Below are 23,448 nucleotides of genomic sequence, written 5' to 3' on the forward strand. Positions count from 1 at the left end.
ACTCACCACACGAGAAGATGACAACAAAATACCTACCTATCGAAAAGAACCGTGTTTTTTTTTTAAAAAAAAAAAAGAGAAACAGTTAAACACTCCCTTTGCTATTCGGGCCTGGCCCCGGGTTTCCTTTTACGCATGCTCGGGCGAGTAGGAGCAGTAGGTATCACCTGAGCATCTAAAAAGGGGCTTGCTGCCCTGGGATAACGCGACGAAGACCGGGCGAAATCGCCTCGTTTGTATATTACATACCTACCTACCTATGCGGCTACTGCAGGGAGAAGGCCTAATGCTTACTCCTCTAGGGCCTTCAGCGCCGCCTCTAGCGTCTGTCCCGTCAGCCGCTCGTACACCTCCAAGTACCGGTCCCGCGTCTTCTCCACCACCTCGGGGGGCATCTCCACGTCCGGCTTTCCCTTCTGTGCCCCGGTGTCAGCAGCGTCCCGTAAAATGTAGATATGGAACACTTCGGGAAGGACGTACCAAGCCGTTCGCGGTCAACCAGTTCCGGAGGACCTGCTTGTCCACTGCGGCGCGTTAGCATCACCTGCCGATTAGAGGGCTGGCCAGGGGTAAGGGTGGGGTAGGCGGCCGGACGTAGCGCGGGCGGCACGTACAGGAATCCTGGTCGCGGCCAACTGCAAAAGCCAGTGTCAGCACCTCTCCGCAACTACAAGCAAACAGGGAAGAGGAAACATACCTTGGTAATCCTCCTTGCTCCAGAAGCGCGAGGAGTCGGGCCTGAGACGGTTCCCCATGTTAGTACTCCCCCCTCGGGGATGAGAAAAAGGGGGGAGGGGGGAGGGGGGGGGGGATGACGCACGTGAGAACCTCGTCCACGAGGTAGATCTCGTCGGTCTTTTCGTCAAGCCCGACCTCAAATTTGGTATCGGCCTGCCATACACACGCGATTAGCCACCTTCCGTTTCGAATTCAGAACACGGGGCGTGGGGAGAAGGGGGCTGCTCACGATGATAATCCCACGCTCTTCGGCGTACGCAGCCCCGGCTCGGTAGCAGGCAAGCGCGAGCTCCTCGATGCGCGTGGCGTACTTGTCGCCGACAATGGCCCGCGCCTCGGCCGGCGAAATGTTGATGTCCTTTTCGCCCAGCTCGGCCTTCGTTGACGGCGTGTAGATGGGCTGGGGCAGCTGCTGGCAGCGCTGGAGCCCCGCGGGGAGCCGCAGCCCGTGGATCGTCTGGTTCTCCTCGTACCTGCGCGGGGAGGGAAACAAGGCGGCGGTGAGAAAGCTAGGCCAGACTTCTGCGCTCCGTTGGAGACGACGGATTAAACTTACTCTAACCATGCGCCCCCCGTCACGTACCCGCGCACTACCACACGATAATGTTAGCGCGCCCCAGAGCGAGCGTGGCCGTGGCGACTGGGAGGGAGAGCTGGGGTGTGATTGGACGGGCAGAGAGGAACCGAGATCGAAACGAGATACTTGCCAATCGCTTCAATCGGGAAGATTTTCAAGCGGCTAAGGGATGAGAAATTAACAATCATTCTTCGAATGCCCACCATAGGCAACCCGCTAGGCAGGGCGAGGGTATCTGGGCGACGTCCTATCGGGTATACCGTGTAGGTCACATCTTAGAACAACATACCGAACGACCATAGACCGGCCGCGGAGCATGCGCTGCTCATCGGGCGTGACCACGCCAGGTGCTGGGGGAGGGGTTAAAGTAATGAAGTGGTGCTTCAGGTCCGGGATGCGGGAGGAGAGGATCTCGAACCACTTGGCCGACAGCAGAGTCAAAATCTGTCCCTTCGAGGCGATGCCATTCTGCCGCGGTTGTGTGTTAGCATATTGGAAAAAGCTACGGCGCATGCTTAAGCCGTGGAGCGTCGACGACAAACCTTGAGGATTACGTCGTAGGCACTTATACGATCTACAAGACGTTAACTTGGTAGGTACTTTTCTCGCCGCCCTGGAGGTGAACATACCCGATGTGACGAAAAGAAGCGTGCGGTTACCCGGGAGGGAGAAGAGGTCCCTATCGCGTTTCGACGTTAGTAGACGAGGTAAGTGCGGCGGAAACTTAGGATGGACCGATTATCATGCGACGGAAGAGAAGATCGCCTGCCGCAGAGAAATGCGCATAGGAGGTGAGAGTTCGAGGCTGCAAACGGCGTACCTGACCTTTCCCTGCGAGAGCTTGGGGAGAGAAGTGAGAGAGATGGTGGTGAGGGCCTGGGAAGCCATCCTGGCTGTGTGTCGATGGCAGCGCAACCGTTCGCGACCGGGAGATAAAGCGAGTCGGGAGGACGCTCTCGGCTCGGGACTCGAGAGTTGGGGATATTGTCGCTACCACGCTTCGCAAGGTGACGGTGGGATAACAAAGCTGTGGGAGAGGACCTATGTAGGGTACTTATAAAAGATTGAAATAAACGATACGCTTGTTAGTGAAGCAAGTCGTCGCCGTGTGTGCTGTGAGTGAAGATGGATGAACCTTCACGACGATAGCAGATAAGGATAAGCTAAGTTGGTGGGGGGGAAATTATGACGTGGGGTAGCTGGACGACGACCCGCTCAAAACTAAAAGTTGGTGACCGAAAATACCTATGTCGTGGACGAATTCGGGGGGGTTTTTTTTATTAAAAAAATCGCTATTATCCAGATGAAATCAACCTCGTAACATTGAGGTTTCGTATGACTCTTATCTCTATAGAAAAACCCCTCTATGCGTCGAGATCTTCATCCCCGAAACCCCTTCCCAAGTTGAGTCCGCCAGGTGGCAGGCGTGCCTCCGCCAGCTGTATATGTATAGTAGTAGGTATTGGCGACTTGACAAGTCTCGTCCTGTCCCGTCCCATGCCGTCTTGTCCCGCCCTTCTCCTTCTACGGATACACATACCCGTCCCGTACCCCAACTCCAACTCCGTCTCCGAATCTATTACTTGGGTGTCACGTTGCTATCGACGTCACGCTACCGATATTGCCAATCCATCAGTTGGTTATCCCCAGCGCATCCCGCGTAGCGCCTAAGCCCGCAACCACACACTCTCTATCTACGCGGGAACCATGCCGGCCCCGTAAGGCCATTGAAGAAGCCTTCCTACTACCACACCGAACCCCCGAACACCGCCCCGTCGCCGCCCCAGCTAGGACCTCGGGCCGGAACCATGGCAGCCCTCTCGCGGCGCCTCTTCCACCAGGCCGGCCGCGTCCTCGGCCACGAGAACCCCCTCGTAAGTCTCCCTTCTTCCGTCCCCTTCCCGCCCCCTCGTCGCCCCGCACGCCGTAGCGCTCGCTTACCCGGCCCCCCCTTCGCGACAGGGCCTCCCGCGGACCGGCTCTATCCCCCGCATGCAGCGGGGCCTGCCCGAGCGCCGCAAAATCCCGGATGTCGCCCGCGTCATCGCCGTCTCCTCCGCCAAAGGCGGCGTCGGCAAGAGCACCGTTGCGGGTCCGTTTATTTGATTCCACCTCTTCTTTTCCTCCCCCCCCCCCCTTCCTTCTTGTTCCTTCGTCTCTTTCCTGTTCTCCCAAGCAAGTGTTTGCGGTCGCATATGTTGTTTCGATTCGATTGACGTCGCATCCATTCACATATATGTACGCATCGCTCGTATTAAAAATGAGCCTGGAGACGGGACAAGAAAGGAGAGAAATAAAGGATGAAAAGGAAAGAATTCGGCTGATTCAGAAACCCCCCCTGTGGTGGAGACATTTGCGGCAGCAAACCTATCCCTCGCCTTCGCCCGCATGGGCTACCGCTCCGGCATCCTCGACACTGACATCTTCGGGCCCTCCATCCCTACGCTGTTCGACCTTAACGAGGAGCCACGCCTCTCCTCGAGTACGTCGGCACCTCCTCTTTTCTCTTTCTATTTCCCTACCTCACCCTCGGCTTCTCTCCTCCCCCTCCCATTAAGAGAGAGATGTTGGTGCGACCGTACACGACGCAGTAATCTGACGCACCGAACTTGTCGAGCTACCTAGATAACCAACTCCTGCCTCTGTCCAACTACGGCGTCAAGACCATGTCGATGGGATACCTCGTCGGCGAAGAGGCGCCTGTCGTGTGGCGCGGCCTCATGGTCATGAAGGCCCTGCAGCAGCTGCTGCATGAGGTCGACTGGGGCGGCCTCGACATTCTCGTGCTCGACCTACCCCCCGGCACGGGCGACACCCAGCTTAGCGTCACGCAGCAGATCGTGCTCGACGGTGAGTTGCGCAAGTCTGAGCATAGCTACTATACGGTTTGCCGGGAGCCCCGAGGTCGCGTACTAAGACATCTATAATTCGTTGTTTAGGTTCTCTCATCGTCACTACGCCGCACACCCTAGCAGTCAAGGACGCCGTCAAGGGAATCAATATGTTCAAGAAGGTCAACGTTCCGCTGCTTGGCCTCGTCCAGAACATGTCACTCTTCCACTGCCCGCACTGCCACCACCAAACGGCGGTATTTGGTTCCAACGAACGCGTCAAGCAGGTCTGCGGCGAGCACTCGATCGATCTGCTCGGCGATATCCCGTTGCACCAGAGCATCGGCGACGATGGCCAGAGAGGGAAGCCGACCGTCGTCTCCGAGCCGGACAGCGAGAGGGCGAAGGCGTTCATGGACATCGCTCACCTAGTAGGGTCGAAAGTGGGGTTGTAAACCGATGCTATGTTGCCACGGGATATGATACTATACATACTGCTGACGGAACGAACACCTGCAACCCGAAGCCTACGGCAAGATCCCGTAGCTCGTCCCTACGCTTGTACTGGATCGACTTCGAATGCGTGTCGTAACCGGCGACTGGCATCAGCCGGGCCAGGCGTGCCAACGGGTGGCGGGTTACTCCGATCCCTATCTGTGGCGAGATTTTAGCAAATCAATCTCTAACCATCGCGGGGTCGTGACGATTCCAAAAATAACCCTCCATTTTGTAAGCTTTTTGTACATGATGATGCTCAGGAACTGGGCTGGGGAGAGCCGAGCGTGTGAAGAGAGCGTCTAGTTCGAGGGCCAGGTTAGCATCTGTAGAACCCAAATAGGGACAAAGGGGATCAAAAGCGTAAACCTCCAGCCCCAACTCTCGCTTCATTCGGTGCTATATAGTCCGCACAACTTCCTCCACAACGACGACCGCCTGTTGTCCGTATTAGTCCAACTCATCGTTAGCTTGGTAGATATGGCGGCTCCTCGTAGGATCCTTTCGCATCGCCTGCCCCGAACCCGTGAAGCCAACTAGATGGGGGAGAAGTTAGTCCCGCTCGGCAATCGATATCAAGATGAGGCTGTCGGTTCACTTACCCCTACCATGAACACCTTCCGGCGTCCGGAACATGCTCTCCTTTTTAGTCTTGTGTGCCTTCGCGAACTTGGACTTGGTGTTGAAGTCTTGCCATTTGCTCTTACCGGCCTCCAGCTCCTTCGTTGCCTTGAGCTTTTTCGCCTTGGGCTTCGCCTCTCCGGCGTTCTTCAACGCTTCCTCTCTATTCTTCTGCGCCAGGTCTGGGTTTATGCTGGCTGCGGCCGATATGACGCCGGGGATGGGCTGGTTGGGTGGAGCGACTGGTTGGGACGGGGCAGACGACGATGCGGTGGCATTGTTAATGGGCGTACCGTCGGCCTTCCTCTTCTGGGCGATCGGACGGATGTCCTTGGCACGTAGCTGCTCAGTAGTGTCGTAACTCTTAAACTTGACGACGTAAATTGGCGCCGTGGACGAACCGGTGATAGAGGTGATGCGTGCTGGGTAGAAGGACTTATCCCCCGAAACCCATTTGGCCATGACGGTGTCGTTGACTTTGTAATTGACGGGGCCGGGGTCAGCATCCTTCTCCTCGACCGGGGCGGCCTTCTTCAGGGCGGGATGGTTCTCTCTCGACCATTTCTCCTGGACGGGCGGTGGCGATGGGGCTTTCGGCTTCGAGGTTGGTGCCTTTGTCGGCTTCAATTCAGCAAGGGTCTCGTTCAACAGCGCGAGCGCATCATCTAACTCAGACTTGAGGGCGAGAAGCTCAGCATTACCAGGGTCGTCCTTAAGACCTGCGCCCACGACATCGAGCTAGAGGTTCCAACCCGGTTAGCGATCCACTGTGATGGCGGGCGGGAATCGATGCTAGGTGGCTTGCCTGCTCTTGGTATTGCTTAATGTCATCCTCGAGACTGCCGATATCAGCCATGTTGGCGCTACGATGAAGTGCAGACGATGCGAAATTCCGGTCGAACGTCTGTGTAGAGGGTAAGAGATAGGAGGGCAAATATCGTTCGGCGCGTGTCTGCTCGGGATCTGTCGGCGGTGCAGGCGATATTATTGTTGGACTGGAGAAGAAATGGAGGTGGACAACAGGAAAATGATGCCTGAGGGATACGAAAATGATCTAAAGGGACTTACCTAAGCCATCCAGTGGGATCGTTGCTTACCTAATGCTAGCACACTTAGATACAAAAGGTACTTGGATACTGTTCCAGAGCAGGATCTTCTGGACAGCTGGGAACAGCTGCCTGCTTCCTTTTCCTTTTACTGTGACAAGCCATCGCTCCCTTTTATGCATAGCCTCACTCTAGAATATTCAACGCGGGGATATTCAACGCGGGGATATTTACATAACGAAGCCGTCTCCGTTTACATCCAACCAATGGCGTCAAGATCCATCACAGAAACACTCGACGAATTCGGGACAAGATTATTCTCTCACCTTCGTATGCAACTCTCGAGGCAGGTAACTGATGTTGACATTATACACCTATATCATCGTAGTGAGCCCGCCGATTATCTATCCTAGAATAAGAAGAGCTATATTCAGTGCTTTAAAATTCCGCACGATCTGCAAATGTCACTGGATCCTAGTCTCTGAATTGGCCCTGTGGAATGTACCTCCACTTGGAGACGTATGCCGGCGTTGTCCCTGCGTACCCGTTACTCGTACAATAAACCCCGAGAATAACACCTGAGTGATGTCAGCATCAGACTACGAACAAGACCAGCGCGATCAGCCTTACCTGTAAAGCCCCAGCTGACAGGATCATTTGAGACGTCAAGAATGGTTCGCGTCTCCGAGTAAGCATTCGCCGGGCCGGCGGATAGGGAGTAGTGGGTCATGTTGTAGGCTTTGATCTCTAGCCGTAGCGTCCTATTGTGCCAGGCCTCGGGGATCGGGACCACCACATCGTCGGGTACTGGGACGTAGGATTCACCGCGGAACCTCAGCTGCGGGATGAGCTCTGCCGAACTCTCTATGCTATTCGTGCCCGGGAACGGCGCGGTGCTGCTGTTGGGCGGGAGCATGACGACGCCTAAATCGAGATGGTGGTTCTGTGTCAAGAAGACCGAAACGCCGGCTTCTTCTTCGAAGGACGAAGGAGAGAAGTCTAGATCGACGCTGTACGTGAAAAGGGTGTCCTGTTGGCGACGTCCTACAAAGGTCTGGCCCTCGGGCCCGGCATAATTCCCATTCAAGGCCGTGAGATTTAGCTTCGACGGGTTTAGCCTCAACGTGTTTGGGTGTCCCGGAGGTGAGACCGCGTATGAATCGGCGATAGGGAACCTCCAGTGGGTGAAGTGTGCCGGGAGTTCCGACCCCGGCTCAAAGTCGACGACATCCCCTTCGGAAATGAAGGGACTGCTACCGAGTTAATGACGGTAAGCTCGGCAAGCAATGAGGAAACTTACCCAGGTCCGTCAATCTCTAAATCCTCGATAGGAAACTCCCATCCACTCATTTTCCCATTCAACGGAGACCAGACCGGGAACTCTCCGTCCTCCCAAGTGACAGGAACCATGATAGTCTCCCGACCCATTGGGTAATGCAGATACTCGGGACCTGAGCGAGTTGATAACGCAACTCCCCACCTGAATATCTTGGTTAGCCTAGCAAGTCTTGGCAGTATGTACGTCCACTTCGCTCACCAATTTCCTGCAGCATCCTGGAACAGGTCGGCATGGCCAACGGTCTGGACTGAGATGTATTAGATCCGCGATAATAGTACCAATACGTATAGACACTTCGCTCACAGTAATTAGTCGTATTTGCGTTCGTTAATACGGGATTTGCGGGGTTGGATTCATAGGGGCCATATATGTTCTTTGACCTTGCCATCGTCACCATGTGGTCGATCCCCGTCCCCCCTATTATGGGCGTGGGAAGTCAGCAAGTCTCTCGTATTTCGATCCGGATCCCATAACCCACCTTCGGCGGCTAGTAAATAGTACCAATCGTCTTTGCGGTATATATGAGGTCCCTCCGGTGCCTAAAGACCGTAGATGAGACTGAGGTCTGTATTATCTAGAGAATGGCGAGACCTACCATACCACCAGTACCATTCCATATGACCTCCCATTCGCCTACTTCACCGGTCTCTAAGTTGGCTTCAGCCAACAAGATCCCGGGGCTAAGGAGGTTAGACTCTTCATTATCGCCGATTCCTCATGATCATAGGTAGTACTTACAAGACTCTCCAGGCGTGCGCGCCGGAGATGTAGGTCTTCCCGCCATCCCAAATGGGCTCGGTATCGTAGCCTTCAAACTCGAAGTGGACTGCTTTAGACCACGCATCTGGGTCGTAGGGATCGTTGGATTTGAATATGACCTATTCCGGAATTAACCAACCTGTAACTGAGGGGATCCTTGGGAAGTGGGCTATACATTATCCCATCGCGAAGCATCTTCTGTCGCTCGGTCGTCGTCCACCAGAGTAGTCACGAGCCAGAACGTCCCTTCATTATACCTCAGAGCTGGCGCCCAGATTCCGCTATTCTATATCAGCATCGATACACCTAAGCGTGGTTCACCGATTCAATTCAATACCTTGTTGATCTGTTCGTTTCGGCCAGTCGCGGCAACTGCTCTCGCCGATTCAAGACGTGCCCTGCAATCAAAGGCTCTGTAAGTATAACCCCTTAACGCTCAACACGAAAAAAGGAGACTAGCCTATCAGTTTCCAGTTCTGCAAGTCTTTGCTTGCGTGTAGTGGGATGCCGGGAAAGGCGTTGAAGCTCGAGCTCGCGCAGAAGAACGTTTGATTCCACTCCGGAACAAATACACAACTCGGATCGGGATGAAATCCCGGCAATACGGGATTGTAGTACGTCGAGTTAGGCGCATGCGGCTGAGATCCCAGCGCAATGGGAGCAAAAGCAGCACCGAGATACAGCACGGTAGCTATCGTTCCGTAAGCCATCGTCACCGCGGTGAGAGAGATATCGAAGCTACCTACGCCGATCGTATGCACCTGCTATACCAATGGGTTTCACCCTCTATAAACACTGGAAAATGGAGCGGGAGATATGCCCCTGTAGGTAATACACCCCGCATCCTTCACCATCGCCTCCCATGCTCGGGTAAACTGTATGGATAATATGCGTACATTGGTATTCGATGATTTCGGGTACCGATGGGCCGATCTATACACCAGGAGTTGAGGTTCAAGGGCGATTTCATGCTTGTGATAGGTGGTAAAATACGATTAGCATCACATCCAAGACGGGGCTCCAAATTGAGTATGCACATGGCTAGTCGATTCTGGGGTACATGGACCATCATTGCGTATTTGAATCGCCCTCTGATGAACTATCGACTTGAAAGCGTCGGCAGCCAATTGCCTCCGGCCATATTAGGCCCCATTGGCTCTTGAGGAAGAGCGAAAGCGAGAATTGCGATAGTGGCGCCAAAATCATCGTATAAGAAGATCTAACAGCCGGCTTTTAGCTTGAGTACCTATGCTTTCAACTCACCTTAAGGGAAGAGGTTCCTGACTCTTAGGAGAAATCATATAGGCATGGGATCATCGATGGGAAAAAATTCACGAGCCACTAATAGCGCCGGAAGGCCCACGTGGACACCGGAATCCGTGCGGGCAAGGTCGTATTAGAGCGGTTGATATATCTTGGCCGATGAACTAGAAAGATTCGCAACGTTGTCACCCCAATCAGATAATATAGCTAAGGAACCGAACCCTAACTAGTGTTGTGGATGACTATGAGTAGATATAGAGAAACGGTGGCTACACCTAAAAGAATCACCGTGTGCTCCGGGGGTGATTAGGCAATTGTCTAACTGCTATTATGGGTATCTCGACACATCGCTATATTAAGCATCAATAGCCGTCAAATTAGCCCGCTGTAAATAATTGCCTATACGAATCAAACAACTGGGTAAACTATATGCCCGCCTAACGTTGAGAAAGTCATGAAGATACTGTCGCAAGTTGGATGTACATATGCGAGGACACTCTATCTTAGTGATGGTAGCTGCCTTAGTATCCGTCATCCCGGTACCTTCTTTGTCCCGCGTACTCCTTGTCGTCTCTATTGTGCTCTCGGCGACCCTTATGATCTCTGTGCCCTCTGTGGTCTCTATGACCCCTGTGCTCTCCGTGGCCCCTGTGCTCTCCGTGGTCTGTATGGCCCCTATGCTCTTTCCGATGGGTCGAGTCACGGTGTCTGTCGTCGCCCTTCTTATCGCTTGTATGGCGAGAGGAGTGTTTTTTCCGTGGCTTCGTTCCGAGCCCGAGGAATGCTTCGAACATGCTCGGTTTGAGCTCAAGGTTGGCCCCCCTAGCGCGTCGATTACTCGGCGTCTTGGATGGGGCGCTATCCTTTTTCTTCTTCTTTTCAGTCTTCGAGGCCCTTAACTCGCTTCCCTGGGTCATCTGCGTCTGTTCTCCTAAGTACATCGACATTATCGCATCGACTTCTGCTGCCGCCGTAGCCTCCACGTCATCTATCCACCCGTCGATTCTTTTGTTGCGTTCCTCTGTGGTTGGATTGTCGTCCTCATACTCATAGATTTCGTCGTCGTACATTTGTGCGCCGTCGTCGATAGCGGCGTCGTTAACGTAATGATTGTATTGGTAACCCATGTTGGACGTTGTTGGTAATAGAAACCTGGTGTCTCTTCTCGTCTATTACTTCTAAGTACTTGACTGCCGCGGCGTTACTCTGGCCATAAATATACCTCAGCAAATCTCTTGCCTTGTTTCATGGACGATAGGCGAAAGAGGATTGTTTCACAACACAATGATCCGAGGCCTCAGAGGCAAACAGTTCTTTGTGACCTTGGTACAACATGCTCAATGCGATTGTGTAGTCTTCTTTGTCTTCGATGTTTCTTCTGGTTATAAAAGTCAAGTTCCATCCCATAAGGAGCAGCATCATCTGAAAAGCAAGGTACCATGCGCACTAACCATTAACAGGGAACCATACTTTACTTGTATCGATTAGAGAACTGGCTCGTCAGTCTGATTGCCGCAGCAGCATCCAGAGTACAGATCTCAAGATCGACTAGTTAAGATGGTTGGCAAAATTCCCAGAGTTCGCTTCCATCCGAGTTCCCCCTCTAACCTCGGGCCCCATCGTTCGAAAGTGTTCAAAAGTCGACAAGATCCCTATCCCACGTCTTCAGCCTACCCAGATTCCTGGGTAGCTGAAAATGACACCGCTCATGGGCTACGAGTTAGCCTGCTGAAGAACCGCAGGGGCTCGGTGCCTTCTAGCGTAGAAAGCGGTAGGTCTAAAACACCCGACCGGGCCACGCGCTCAACTACTCACTTGACGGCAGATGAAGATGATGAAGATGAGTCTTTCAGAAACGCACCATGGCGGAGAGATCGACGAAGTAGCGTCGCTCGGAGCACTGACAACGAGACTAGCTCAAATTCCGACGGGCTAGTACAATCGATGCTAGAGGAACTTCGCCGGTATAACGACGCGGCCAAGTCAATAAGTGATAACGAATGGGTTCACCCGCCTCGGCCGCGTAGTCGCGCTAGGAGGCTCGACCCCGTGCAGTACTCCAAGGAGCGGGTCCAGGAGCTCAAGCGATGGTCCCAAGCGCAGGCTTTCATGTACGGGCAGACAACCTCGAGCCTCCGAAGCACCGACACGAAACATCCTCGTAGCGCCTATGTCCCTGGGACGGTCTTTAGCGCTCCATTTCACACATCCAGCAGCTCTGACGAGATGTACGTCCAAGCCGACGACCCGAACCTGACGGCCACTCCCTTCGGCACGGTTTGCTCCAAGTACCGCAAGATGATAGTTATAAGAGTGTATGGTGAGCACTGCACGTGCCTGCCTATATACACTCACAACGGCCGTGGCCTTGACAGTAAGGAGTTCCCAAAAGAGTTCGTAAGTATCCGCGATGTCGCCGAGAAGTGGCCGGAGCCATACGAGGGTCCTCATCCGGGAATTCTCGCGATAAGAGATCAGGAGTTCCGGGCCGGGTCATTTATTACCGGTAGGTCTGTCGTTAAGTTGACCGAATCCATCAGTCATCGCTTTGATGCCCCAGCAACTATTGAAGGCCGTCTCGATAGCGAGAGCGAGTCTCGGCAGAGGCTTTTCGAACTGATCAAATTAGTAGATGGGTAAGTTCTGCTGGAAACCGGCTTTTCTTGTGGTAAGTTTCCGGGGGAGGAAATTGAGGCGGGCTGGAGCCCAAGCGACAGGGATAGATAAGAGTAAGGGTATTCGATATAGACATAAAGCCAATATTATACACTTGAGCCTTTCGATATTTACCTAGTTGACAAGAAAGCATTATTTAAAGATTATCTATCATTAACACCAGGGTCACGGTCTAATAGTATTCGAAGACTTGCAAGTGATAACTAATTTCAGTCGATGATGTGAGAGTTGTGCCTTGTACATAACGTCTTTAAACCCAGACGCACTTATGTTCGCCTTAATCCCGTGGAACTCTCAACAGGCTTCGGTTCTCTACCGATGAAGATACCGGGTTGCAGAGACACTCAGTTCAATGACGGTGAGTGGGTTTTACACTGAGCAGAATGAAGACCCACTAAGAATCTAGAAGTTAGTCTAATACAGTTGAGACGATCATCGTGGCTTTGCCTTTCCACATATCTGGACAACCGCAGTACCCTCTACGCGTCGCTAAAAACTCAAAGTAGCGGCTTAGTAGGTATATCCATCCGGCGCGTCACCCAGCTGCCAGAATTTCGGGCGTCATGGAGGTCCTGACTCCATACCTACCGGTATACGCACGATTCCTATCAACCTCCCTGTTCTAACACGCGTTGTAGAAGGCGGGAATTACCCGCAGCAAAGCGTCCTAGCACCATCTTTGGGATGATGGCTTTGGCCGGAGGAGACAACCGATGCGGGCGGATCCTCGGTCCCGCAACAAACAAGCACACGTAAGTACGCTCATAGAACAATAATGAATGCGTTGTTCTGCGGACAAAGAGCCGGCGGCCCCACCGCGTAAGAACAATATCTATCAGGCTCACGACCAAGGGGTTCCGCTACAAAGGGCATGCCGCCCGCTTCTACTTATGAGCGCCCACGCGCTGCTCATCTGCAGCCTTTAGTCGTCAGTCCTCGCACAGCATCGCGCGCTCTCTTTCGTTTTCCGTAGCCTTAACTACCTACCTCCCCCTGGCAACGAATCTCAACCCCCATTTCCCCATCACTCTCTCCCCGCCCGTGCTCTTCTAAGCTAGGCCAGCCAGCCAGCTAGTGTGGTCGGGCGTCCATGGCGGAAGACCGCGCTCACGCCGACGCCGCCGCGGCCTCGGACGGCGAGCAGAACCCGCCCCCGGCCCCGCCCAACACGCCTAACTCCCCGAAGCCAGACGCGCCCGACCACCCGGAGCCGGACACGCCCGACTACCCGAAGTCGGAGCCGCAGCCGCAGCCGCAGCCGTCAAGTGACGGCGAAACCGCAGCCCCGGCCGCGCCCGCGGGCTCCGCCGATCCGCGGGCGCCGCCGGGCGCGTACCCGAGCGGCGGCGACAGCGGCGAGGCAGACGGGGTGTTCCCGATGGACCTGGACGAGGAAGAGGCGGCGTTCCTGACGGACCTGGACGCGCTGGAGGCGACGCTGTCGGCGTCGCGCACGCGCAGCGCGTACGCGAGCCTGTCGCTCTCGCCGACCACCGCCGCCTCCGGCCGTCAGCCGCGCGTCCCGGCCCCCTTTCCCGACTGGATCGCCGCCGCCGACTTCGTCGAGGCCCACGCGCGCATGCCCCGCGGCACGCGGTACTACCGCAGCAGCCGCTGCCGGAGCGAGAGCGAGGGCAAGGCCGACGAGGCCGGCCCGACAGGCGCGGACCCGCCGGTCTGAGAGTAGGTGATGGCCTCGCGCGGCCAAGCGCGGGTAAGTACCTGTAGGATGTAAGGGGGTGTACGCGCGTGCACGCATCCCGTCTCGAGGCTCGATCCGCGGGTTCCGGGCGCCGAGCTTCGAACTAAAGGGTAGGCATGTATTTGCAGGAGAGAATCTTTGCTTCTCCCTGTCCCCTCTATCTTCTGTACCATCAAGTAAAGGAGAAAGAAATGAGGAAAAAGCTGTGAGTGAAGACGCGAGAAAGGATAGCCTAATACAAGAATCCTATGATAGGATACCTTGTTCGTCATTAATAACGATACGCTGGCGATCAGTAGAGTGGAAAGGAACGTAGTTGAAATACAAGGCATCTCTGTCGCACTCCGTACCGATATGTACATGGCTAACCGAAACCCTCTAACGCCTCCGTCTCCATCATGCCGCGCGCCGCGAAGCGCATGCGTAAATAACTCATCGACGTCTCTAATTACCTAATACTCCATAGAGCGGCATGCGTAGTTCTATATGCAGTATGTGTACAGGCTCTATGTACAGTGCCCAAGACGGAAGAAGACAATCGGCTCCCTTCCGCTCTATCCTATGCGGCACCCACAGCAGAACTACCGAAAGTGCTTATTACGCCGGGACGGGAAACGTCCCGAAACTCCGTGCTCATCCGAACCATCGAGAACGAGGGCGGGCACGAGAGTGCCTACTCCCCTCTCCCAAATCCACGGACCATCACTCCCCTTGGCACTAGGAGAGTCGGGTCGAGGCTGATGCGCCACAGCTCGCCGTCTGTTATGGTTTTCCTCTATGCCCGCGTCCTCGTCCTCTACCGGAACTCGGCCCTGCTTCTTGAGCGTTATTGCTGCCACCGACGGTCCCGCCCCCTCCAACATCGTTATTGTTGGCGCCGCCGTTTCCTTTCAGCTTATTGCGGCCTCTCCTGCTGCTGTTGGCGCCAGACTCTTTCTTCTTATCTTTGCCTTCCTCGCGCGCGACTCGCCTTGCTTCCTCTTCTTGTGTTCGTCTGCTTTCCTGGTCCCACCATTCTTGGAAAGCTTGCTCTTGCTGTATTTCCTGTAAGCTACGTTTGGCGACCGCTTCGCGTACGACTTGCTGTTCACGTCGCTGCTCCCCGGTGATATCTGCTAGACCGAGTCCCATCTCCTGCTCTGGCTTAGGCGCTCGCTTGATGTAGGATTTCGAATACGGGGCCGGGGGATTGTGACTGGGCTGGGTGGGTACCGTAGGTGCTTGGATTCCAGGGCGGGCCTTCTGGCCGGAAAATCGGGTGTCGGGAGACGCCGTGCGTCGTGACATCGACTTTCTAGACGACATTTCCGCTACAAGAAGCTGCTTTGGTTTGGGTGGCGCCTCTAACGGTCCCGCCGCAGGTTCGACCGCGACTGCGGAAGGTGTCTTGGGAATTGATGGGCCTTTTTGCCAAGGACTCTCATTCTTTTCTCCGGCTCTGACCCATGGCGACTGAGACCGCTGAGATTGCGATTCTTGCCTAGAGGCCTCCTCTATTTGTAGCTGCTGCAGCTGCTTTTTCCTCTCCTTCTGGGAAATCTTTGGAGCTGCCTTAGTAGCAGTGTCCTTTTTCTCGGCAGCCAACCCTGCAGAGAGGGCCGACTGTGTAGGCCGAGATTCTGCTAGTACCTGACGTAAATCTAGCCGTACAGGGGGTGGAGCCGACGGCCCCCATGGGTTACCACCGGACGGGATACGTCTCGTGATATGGGCAGATGGCGCGGTGGGGGGAGGATTTGAGCGTGGCATCAAAGCGTGAGGGCTGATATTGGTCGTGGTGCTATCTGCGACGACTTTGCCTTTCGAATCCCGCCAAGGACCAGAGAGAGCTGGCAGATGATCCAAGTCTTCCCGCCCGCTGGAGCGTAAAGGTTGGGGGCTTGGAGACGCAGGACTTCCAGGACCAGGCGATCCTTCGTCGTCCATATCGAAAATGAGGTCCGCATAAGAATCCTTAGGCCGGAGCTGGGGGCTGAAGGGTTCATTTTGAACGGCCTTAGACTTCCTCCTTGCTCTGTCCGGTGTTGGTGAGATGCTGGCGGTGTCCTCGAGACTTCCAAAACGGACTTTGAACGAGGACGAGAGCTTCCTCTCGTCATCTCTCTGAGCCGCCCTGAAGGCGATCTCTTTCACCCGTCTTTGTCTTTCTTCGTCGATTTCCTGAGCCAATTCAGGGTTACGCTCGTGTAGGAGTAAGTCAACTCTTCCGCTTCGTGCAAACGGACATCTGGCTAATTGATTATCCCTGACGACTCCGTCAAGCTCCAAAAGGAGGTCTTCGTCAAGATTATCGAGCAAGCTACCGATAGATTGGCATTACGGTTCTTTACCTACGTCCGCGTTGTATCGGGAGGCACACTTACTGGTTTTCAAGCATTGACTCCATCTGGAGGCAGATGTACTCGAGCCCCTTATCCTTAAACTCAGTGACAGAACAGGGGCTGATGAGATTAAGCAGAGTCGAGATATTTCGAGTAGTGACTGGCAAGGTTAGGCCCTAGGTTTCGACCACCGAAGCTGGGAACCCACAACACTCACCAAAACGGCCAATGACTTTCTGGCAGATCTGCGACAGGCGATCCAACATGAGCTCGTTAGCGAGGCTCATGACATCCATGACTAATTCGGAAAAGTCGTCGATATTATCCGCAATTACGTCGTTGAAGAGCTCTTCGCCAACATCGGAGTACAGATGCTGGAGAACGTAGTGGAACGACTCTGGATTCATATGCTTCATGTCGAGATTGATGCGACCCGAATAATTCTGTGCTGCGCGGCGAGACTCTAGCCACATACCCTGTGAGCGGCCATTGAAAAGACCTTTGAACCATGGACACCTTTGGCAAAGCATGACACTGTGAACGGGGATCTCGTCGCCACCAAGTTCCAATAGAACATCGCCGTCCGCAAAGAAGGCCGGATCCTCGATTGCTATCCTGAAGTCGCGGTTCATAGAGCGTGCTGGCGAGGTCTGCGTCCTCACCGCGGCTTCTAGGTCAACCATGCCAAGCTTCGTGGCCAATTTCATCAGTTCCGTACGGACCTGACGATACCTGTGAGCTAGAGGCTTTGACTGCCGAGTGAAATTCCAAGCTGGGATGACCTTATCGCTGTACATATAGACGACGAGGTTAATTAAGGTGATTATATCAACGCCGTCAGTCAGTTCCACGCTTACAGCGCCATCCTGCTGGCTAATGCTCAGTAGATCCGGGATTTCGCAAACCCCGGTTTCCATGAATCGTTGCTGCCCAGCTCGAAGCTGCGGACTTCTTGCTGACAGAATCCAGGAATGCACAGGGATTGCCAATTTGGGGTAGGTAGCAGTGCGAATAACCGTGCCGAGGCCCTCGTGTTGGAAGCTCCAACTTGTAAGATGTGCTTGAAGGTCTTGGTCGAGGTCGGTAGATGTCAATACCTCGTATGCTAGGGCATCCACCCGACCCCTCAACACCTCCGGGTCGTGAAATTTCCACGTGCCCTTGTTCTCTCGGGCTTTAGAGTTCAAGGCCTTGAATCCAGCGAGGGGTAGCAATGGGGCCACATCCTCCCATAGGGTCGGTGCATCAACCACGAGTTGTTCCCGTGTCACGTCACAGTCCTTCCGGACCGCCGCATACGCACCGAATGCAGAGCTTCTGACAGCCACTATATCGGTAATATACGGAACACGCTGGAACTTAAAATCTTTACGCTTGGAGTCAGACACGCCAGCTGATTTGGTGTCTTTGGCTCTGGGTCGCTTGATACGGCGCCAGACTGCGCCAGACTGCGTAGAGATCATGACGGAGCCATTTTCTCCAACGGTAACGGATTTGACACCGTCCTTCTTAGAGCTCCAAATACACTGTGGTGTCGTCACGGCGTCTTTGATCTTGGACGGATTCGTTGTGGAGGTTGCGGATTGGTTACCGTCGACTTTATGATTGAGAATCATGGTGAAGAGGTCGCCGCTGCCTGTCACTGCGGCTATAGTTTCTCCACCGGATGCGATCTGACGTACCCCGCGGCGGCCAGAGTCGTATCGAGATGACATGGACAACTGTACGGAACGTCGGAGCGGCGAATTCGTAAAGGGATCATAAGATGAGAATTTAATCATGTTGTATCCGTAACTCGTGAAGACGCAGACTGTGTGGTCCTCAAACAGACAGGAAGTAGCTTTGTCGATGGCCGACACCATGACAATTGAGGAGTGACTTGAGAGCAAAGTGGCGGCAACCTTCCTAGGGATGGTCTGGACCTCGAGCGATCTGGAATCTGCATCCATCAGGGCAAGCTGACCGACATTCTTACCCCAGCAGAACAGAGACGAGCCGGTATGCGCCACGGAGTGGATTGCAGAAGCAGCTACGCCAACTATGATTTCCTTCTTCAACGGGCCGAACACCTGGCGCGGAATCGCACTCGTGGGTTCCTCATCGGACTTCGCTGGGGGTGGCAGGGCAAACCCAAGCTGTGAGTAAGTGTTCATGCCCCATGTCCAGAGTTCGCCGGCGCTGGTGACGGCCATAGAGTGGTTCTGGCCAAGGGAGACTTGCACCACTTTCTTCTGAGAGAGCCCGCCTTGAACGGGGATGAAATTGAAACGGGTATTCTCGTCACCGAGACCCAAGCGACCGCCGCGGCCGATGCCGCAGACATACAGGTTAGACACGGGGTCAGTCGTGAGGACGGCACTATGGAGTTTGGAAAGCACAACATCTTGGATCACCAGGGGTCGATTCTGGATCAAGGCAGGCACACCGGCCGAATCGAGAGACAGAGAATCTTCGCCATTCGATTGACGATTATTTTCCTCAAGGTACTGGTCGTAGAAGCGTTGGACCAGGTGGTCTGGCCGCTTCAATTGGATGCGCTCGGGGAACTGGCGGTCATCTTCGTCGCCAAGGCCTAGGGTGAAATTGTTGTTGCTGCCGAAAGTAAAGGCTTCTTCACCAAGACCAGGCAGTCTACCATGATGCCTGGACGAACACGTTAGCGAGACACGTTCTACGGCCGGAATTGGCTCGCATATCACCTGGTGTCCTCGCCTTCGGGGCCTTCGTCGGTGTCCGATCCTGATTTTTCCGAGCCCTCGTGGTCCTCGTCGGCTTTCAAAACCCGAAGCGCGATGGTGGCATTGTAGACATCAAAGGGACTGTTCCCCTCGTGGTCCTTGGTCTTGATTAATTGACCAACCTTAACCGGGGTAGCTCCGCCGAGCGAATTTGTCAGATCATTCCGTTCCTTCTCTAATAGCAAACGCGCAATCGAGATGTTCCCGTTGTACAGGGCCCTGTGCAACGGATTCCATCCACTCTCATAGTCCTGCACGTATATATCGATGGCGGGGTGGTCGAGGAGGGCTTGGACGAAGGGTACAGCGGTTGACAAGGTGGACGAGGCAGCTCGGAGGAGAATGGTCAGGCCTGCATGGTCGCGACTATTAACCTCAGCTTTCCCCAAGCTGCTGCCGGTACTCTTCGGCCCGGCAGCCGCAGAGCTAAAGCCAGGGGCCTTTCGCAACTTGGGGGTAGCGCGTGGGGAGCTTCCAAATGCGCTGGAGCCTCCTACTCCGGCCGCCGGACTCTTAGACAGATTCTGGGAATAGCCGGCAGGGGCCAGCAGCCGACGAAACCTGTCGACATCGTTTTCCCAATAGCACTTCCACAATAGATGACTCATGTGTGGTCTCCGGGGTTGTCGTCTAAAGCACTCTAAACTGCACCTCGCTGTGAGTCTCAGAGGACCACGGCTTGTTTAAAGGTGCGGTAGAAAGCGCTTTGGCCTGACAAGGCACCGGCGGAGTCACCCGTTCTTGTGGTCCTTGCTGCGTGGGACGGGCAAGAAGACACTGTCGCTATATGTACAGCGGTGTATGGGTGGTCGCGATGGGGTCGTCTTCTGGGGCGTCTTGCTCAGCTTCGACCTGGCTTGTCGGTTATACCAGGGGAACTCGTTGGCTGCGGGGGAGATGGTGGGCGGTTTACGTAGGTAACTGCGGTCGGATTGGCAGGCTGAGGGGGATCGACGCTATACAGCAGCTGAATCGGTATGTGCGGGTAAAGGAGGGGTGAGGAGTATTGAGAGACGATAGCTCGTAGAATTCTGACACACTGTCGCCGTTGCGCGCAATTGATCCGAGGGGGGCTTAGGGAATAGGTGGCTCAGAATGAAGTCTGGACGACAACAAGTTTGTGTGTGTGTGTCTCGGGGGGAGGGTTAAAAGAATGTGGAAGGAGGGTTATCAGATATTGATGTAGATATGGGTGGGAGTAGGTATTGAAGGATGTCAGGAGGTACCTAGCCCGGCCACTGCCCACAGGCTGGTGGACACCTGCAAGGTCCCTGCTGGGTACCTAAGATAGGCGGGCTATGCTATAGATATGCAATCAAGATATGTAGGTAGACGCTTAGGCAGCTCTGAGGTAACTCAGATAAGAAGGGCATGTGGAGACGAGCCGTTACATGCCCCGTGAAAGAGTCATACTGCATCTACAAACCCGCCTTCGGAATCTCCTTAAGGGGGATAGAAAGTTATAGCTCGTCTAAGTATAGAGGTTAGGCACCTAAGGGGGAGTGTCTCATTCTGATCTCATTCTCATACACCAATCGCAGGCCTGTATGGAAGAGCGTGGTCCATTCTCAACATCTTGCTTAACGAGAGCTTTATTCATACCACATTGTTCTTTTCGCTCCTCTTCTGCTACCCCAACCTACCCTTCTAACCAATCTCTCCCGCGAACAGCTTCGAGTTAACACCTTCACGTTGACATGTGAACATGCCCAAGCGATGGATTGGTGTCCCATAGACCAAACCGAGAGCGACGGGGCGGGCATCTAATTACTTCTGACCCCAACTCTACCTATCATCTCCGAAGGGCTTCCTATTACAAGAGGCATCCCCACCATGACAGCTAAGTATCTATTATAAAATTCATGCGCGCCAAATACAGCGAAGCCTTTGGCCTGTAGCACAGACTAGATGTAAAGCAGGTCAGGGATCCGATCTAGCTGCATAACCCCGCAGGCACGGCCCTTGGGAGTCAGGCTGGCTACGGGATGGTGATGATAGCCCTGCACGGTAAGAGGGCGAATAGGAATCGATCCTCGTCATCAACCCTCTCCTGCGATTCGATCATGTTAGTAACACATCATTCGTAGGCATATGGAAAGGACTGAAGCTGCCTCTTACTGCCTGATAAAGCAGCACCTACACGTCTAATACACCTGGTGGTTGCCGGGAAACAAGAGCGTGCGATGGGAAGAGTCCGCAACGAGACACTCTCATTCCTCCCAAATCGATATGGGTTCTCCTTCCCATGTCAGACACGTACAGCAGACTGCATCAGAGATACTAAGGTAGCCGTGAATAACCGTCTAGGCACCTTAGGTACCTGTTCTGGAGCAGACAGAGACAAGTGTAGGCGGGACAGGGATACGACAGCATAGTATGGTGATGGAGCTGCCAGAAGCCAGCCGGTCTTCCTGACAGTTACCTAAAAGAGCAAGTACAGCCTGGCTTCAAGGATGGGACATGTTACCTAGGTAGTATCTACCTAAGAGCTAACATGCAGCAATGGGCGCACCCAGGTATCCGGTACATACAGAACATCCCCTTCAGGCACTGGACCCTGAACCCCAGCCCCGAACTGGTGGCGTGGAGGGGATTTGATTCCGATCTGGCGGGCAATCCCGGCATTGTGCGCGCTTGGCGGGGGTTTCTCCTAGCTTGCCGCGCGCCGCCATCGCAGACCTAACGCTCCCTTCTCTCGAACGTCGTCTTATTTTTCCTAGAATCAGGCCAAAATAAAACAGGAGAGAAAACCCCAATCCCGTTCAAATACCTCATCCTCCCCGTCAACCACCAACTGCTGCTAACTGTACTCGCCCTCTCTAAATACTGTCCCGCTCTCCCTCCTCTGGCCCAACCTCCCGTCCTGTGCAGTCCGCGTATCCGGCCCATCCAGTCCTCGCCCGAGTCTTCGTCCAAGATGTCTACGGAAAAACCCCTCCCCTTCATCTACCAGTTCACCGCAGGTCAGTTGCTGCCTCTACCTCCTCCCCCACCGGCTGCCTTGCCCCAATGGCTAACCAACACGGCTCAGGCGCCGTCGCGGGCGTCTCGGAGGTAAGTGATGAAATGCCCCCTACCCACCGCGTGCGCTCTACAGTAGCTGATGTCCCTGCCCATCTCGCAGATTCTGACCATGTAAAGGCCGGCCCGCACGTGTCCCCCGCGCGTACGTAACTAATAGCCGTCAGGTACCCCCTCGACGTGGTGAAGACCCGAGTGTGAGCGGCGATGTCATGCCCCTGTTGGGCCTGACGCTTACTGCGCAACAGACAACTCCAGACTGGCAAGGGCACGGGCGCGGACTCGTACAACGGCATGTTGGACTGTTTCCAGAAGATTGTTCGCAACGAAGGGTATGTCGGCTAGCCCATCCTCGAGGGTGCCCCCGGCTTACCCCCGCTGCAGGTTTTCGAGGTTATATAGAGGCATAACTGCCCCTATCCTGATGGAGGCTCCGAAGCGGGCCACCAAGTTCGCGGCGAACGACGAGTGGGGAAAGTTCTACCGCAGCGTCTTTGGTGTCGATAAGATGAACCAGTCGCTCTCGATCCTAACTGGCGCGTCGGCCGGAGCCACCGAGTCCTTCGTCGTCGTACCGTTCGAGCTGGTTAAGATTCGGCTTCAAGACAAGGCCTCGGCCGGGAAATACACCGGCATGATTGATGTTGTCTCCAAGACCATCAGGAACGAGGGCGTCCTGGCCATGTATAACGGCCTCGAGAGCACCTTGTGGCGTCATATACTGTGGAATGCTGGCTACTTCGGCTGCATCTTCCAGGTTCGCGAGCTCCTGCCGGAGGCTACCACGAAGAGGGGGAAGATTACTAACGACCTAATCTCCGGCTCCATCGGCGGAACTGTCGGCACGATAATTAACACCCCTATGGATGTCGTCAAGTCGCGGATCCAAAACAGCCCCAAGGTCGCCGGCCAGGTCCCCAAGTATAATTGGGCTTGGGGTGCCTGTGCAACGGTGATGAGAGAAGAGGGCTTCGGTGCCCTTTACAAGGGCTTCCTGCCCAAGGTCCTAAGACTAGGGCCAGGTGGAGGAATCTTGCTCGTGGTTTTCACAGGCGTAATGGTTGGGCTCCCCCCACGTCCCTCCTCACTGGAAATCGAAAAGGAGTGTCGCTAATCTTTACCTCGAACAGGACTTCTTCCGCTCGGTGAGAGCATCATAGAATTCAGCGGCACGCAAGGCGAGAATACTTAACCTTGATACTTCAAAGTACACCAGCAGTTTGTTTATTAGCGCACGAAACTGCCTGCGTAGATACAGATACATAACACACCCATGCTGTAAATACCAGACTTCGAGACTTGTGTCCCAGTCCACCCTTCA

At 54.4% G+C, this 23,448-nt stretch overlaps 8 protein-coding genes across 8 annotated transcripts; 4 read left to right on the forward strand and 4 right to left on the reverse strand.

Moving 5' to 3' along the window:
• Positions 1-2,485, reverse strand: GGS23DRAFT_556442 (uncharacterized protein). Its single transcript, XM_051515658.1, has 12 exons — positions 2,136-2,485; positions 1,945-1,994; positions 1,858-1,889; positions 1,605-1,783; positions 1,446-1,477; positions 1,295-1,328; positions 968-1,211; positions 821-891; positions 698-738; positions 615-635; positions 481-524; positions 1-416 (listed from the first exon to the last, which is right to left on the reverse strand). Exons 1-12 carry the CDS (start codon positions 2,201-2,203, stop codon positions 291-293), a joined length of 942 nt encoding a protein of 313 aa, XP_051375011.1. The 5' UTR covers positions 2,204-2,485; the 3' UTR covers positions 1-290.
• A 638-nt stretch (positions 2,486-3,123) lies between these two features.
• Positions 3,124-5,091, forward strand: GGS23DRAFT_617366 (P-loop containing nucleoside triphosphate hydrolase protein; the record flags this gene model as incomplete). Its single annotated transcript, XM_051520863.1, has 5 exons — positions 3,124-3,189; positions 3,278-3,407; positions 3,678-3,797; positions 3,941-4,165; positions 4,255-5,091. 5 exons carry the CDS (start codon positions 3,124-3,126, stop codon positions 4,599-4,601), a joined length of 888 nt encoding a protein of 295 aa, XP_051375012.1. The 3' UTR covers positions 4,602-5,091.
• GGS23DRAFT_594434 (uncharacterized protein) lies at positions 5,092-6,118 on the reverse strand (the record flags this gene model as incomplete). Its single annotated transcript, XM_051518162.1, has 3 exons — positions 5,092-5,177; positions 5,244-5,981; positions 6,031-6,118. 3 exons carry the CDS (start codon positions 6,116-6,118, stop codon positions 5,092-5,094), a joined length of 912 nt encoding a protein of 303 aa, XP_051375013.1.
• Positions 6,119-6,470: 352 nt separating this feature from the next.
• Positions 6,471-9,172, reverse strand: GGS23DRAFT_556455 (glycoside hydrolase family 43 protein). The gene is made up of 11 exons (XM_051515659.1): positions 8,867-9,172; positions 8,744-8,804; positions 8,582-8,687; positions 8,386-8,525; positions 8,243-8,327; positions 8,126-8,186; positions 7,951-8,064; positions 7,846-7,894; positions 7,609-7,788; positions 6,939-7,558; positions 6,471-6,886 (listed from the first exon to the last, which is right to left on the reverse strand). Exons 1-11 carry the CDS (start codon positions 9,114-9,116, stop codon positions 6,783-6,785), a joined length of 1,770 nt encoding a protein of 589 aa, XP_051375014.1. The 5' UTR covers positions 9,117-9,172; the 3' UTR covers positions 6,471-6,782.
• Positions 9,173-11,226: 2,054 nt separating this feature from the next.
• GGS23DRAFT_617368 (uncharacterized protein) lies at positions 11,227-12,309 on the forward strand (the record flags this gene model as incomplete). Its single annotated transcript, XM_051520864.1, has 2 exons — positions 11,227-11,440; positions 11,495-12,309. The coding sequence occupies 2 exons, from the start codon at positions 11,227-11,229 to the stop codon at positions 12,307-12,309; spliced, it is 1,029 nt and encodes a 342-aa protein (XP_051375015.1).
• Positions 12,310-13,435: 1,126 nt separating this feature from the next.
• Positions 13,436-14,026, forward strand: GGS23DRAFT_594437 (uncharacterized protein; the record flags this gene model as incomplete). Its single annotated transcript, XM_051518163.1, has 1 exon — positions 13,436-14,026. One exon carries the CDS (start codon positions 13,436-13,438, stop codon positions 14,024-14,026), a length of 591 nt encoding a protein of 196 aa, XP_051375016.1.
• Positions 14,027-14,609: 583 nt separating this feature from the next.
• On the reverse strand, positions 14,610-19,803 carry GGS23DRAFT_380692 (uncharacterized protein). The gene is made up of 4 exons (XM_051513429.1): positions 19,068-19,803; positions 16,586-19,011; positions 16,411-16,528; positions 14,610-16,346 (listed from the first exon to the last, which is right to left on the reverse strand). The coding sequence occupies exons 1-4, from the start codon at positions 19,712-19,714 to the stop codon at positions 14,810-14,812; spliced, it is 4,728 nt and encodes a 1,575-aa protein (XP_051375017.1). The 5' UTR covers positions 19,715-19,803; the 3' UTR covers positions 14,610-14,809.
• A 1,991-nt stretch (positions 19,804-21,794) lies between these two features.
• GGS23DRAFT_380722 (mitochondrial 2-oxodicarboxylate carrier 1) lies at positions 21,795-23,398 on the forward strand. Its single transcript, XM_051513430.1, has 7 exons — positions 21,795-22,069; positions 22,138-22,160; positions 22,231-22,241; positions 22,295-22,324; positions 22,376-22,459; positions 22,512-23,187; positions 23,258-23,398. Exons 1-7 carry the CDS (start codon positions 22,024-22,026, stop codon positions 23,285-23,287), a joined length of 900 nt encoding a protein of 299 aa, XP_051375018.1. The 5' UTR covers positions 21,795-22,023; the 3' UTR covers positions 23,288-23,398.
• Positions 23,399-23,448: the final 50 nt, after the last annotated feature.

This window comes from Durotheca rogersii (assembly GCF_024521655.1).
Source record: "Durotheca rogersii strain YMJ 92031201 chromosome Unknown GGS23scaffold_4, whole genome shotgun sequence".
NCBI classification, from domain to species: domain Eukaryota; kingdom Fungi; phylum Ascomycota; class Sordariomycetes; order Xylariales; family Xylariaceae; genus Durotheca; species Durotheca rogersii.

Excerpts from the sequence above, each read along its gene's own strand:
- GGS23DRAFT_556442 (XM_051515658.1), bottom strand. The coding sequence starts at position 2,203 with ATGGCTTCCCAGGCCCTCACCACCATCTCTCTCACTTCTCTCCCCAAG. Across the intron at positions 1,784-1,857 it reads CCTACGACGTAATCCTCAAG|AATGGCATCGCCTCGAAGGG; the intron begins GTTTGTCGTCGA and ends CAACCGCGGCAG. Across the intron at positions 1,212-1,294 it reads ACGGGGGGCGCATGGTTAGA|GTACGAGGAGAACCAGACGA; the intron begins GTAAGTTTAATC and ends CTCCCCGCGCAG.
- GGS23DRAFT_556455 (XM_051515659.1), bottom strand. The coding sequence starts at position 9,116 with ATGGCTTACGGAACGATAGCTACCGTGCTGTATCTCGGTGCTGCTTTT. Across the intron at positions 8,328-8,385 it reads GCGCACGCCTGGAGAGTCTT|CCCCGGGATCTTGTTGGCTG; the intron begins GTAAGTACTACC and ends TAACCTCCTTAG. Across the intron at positions 7,559-7,608 it reads TTAGAGATTGACGGACCTGG|TCCCTTCATTTCCGAAGGGG; the intron begins GTAAGTTTCCTC and ends ACTCGGTAGCAG.
- GGS23DRAFT_380692 (XM_051513429.1), bottom strand. The coding sequence starts at position 19,714 with ATGAGTCATCTATTGTGGAAGTGCTATTGGGAAAACGATGTCGACAGG. Across the intron at positions 19,012-19,067 it reads CCCGAAGGCGAGGACACCAG|GCATCATGGTAGACTGCCTG; the intron begins GTGATATGCGAG and ends GTGTTCGTCCAG. Across the intron at positions 16,347-16,410 it reads GAGTCAATGCTTGAAAACCA|CTTGCTCGATAATCTTGACG; the intron begins GTAAGTGTGCCT and ends ATCTATCGGTAG.
- GGS23DRAFT_380722 (XM_051513430.1), top strand. The coding sequence starts at position 22,024 with ATGTCTACGGAAAAACCCCTCCCCTTCATCTACCAGTTCACCGCAG. Across the intron at positions 22,070-22,137 it reads CATCTACCAGTTCACCGCAG|GCGCCGTCGCGGGCGTCTCG; the intron begins GTCAGTTGCTGC and ends AACACGGCTCAG. Across the intron at positions 22,325-22,375 it reads GACGTGGTGAAGACCCGAGT|ACAACTCCAGACTGGCAAGG; the intron begins GTGAGCGGCGAT and ends ACTGCGCAACAG.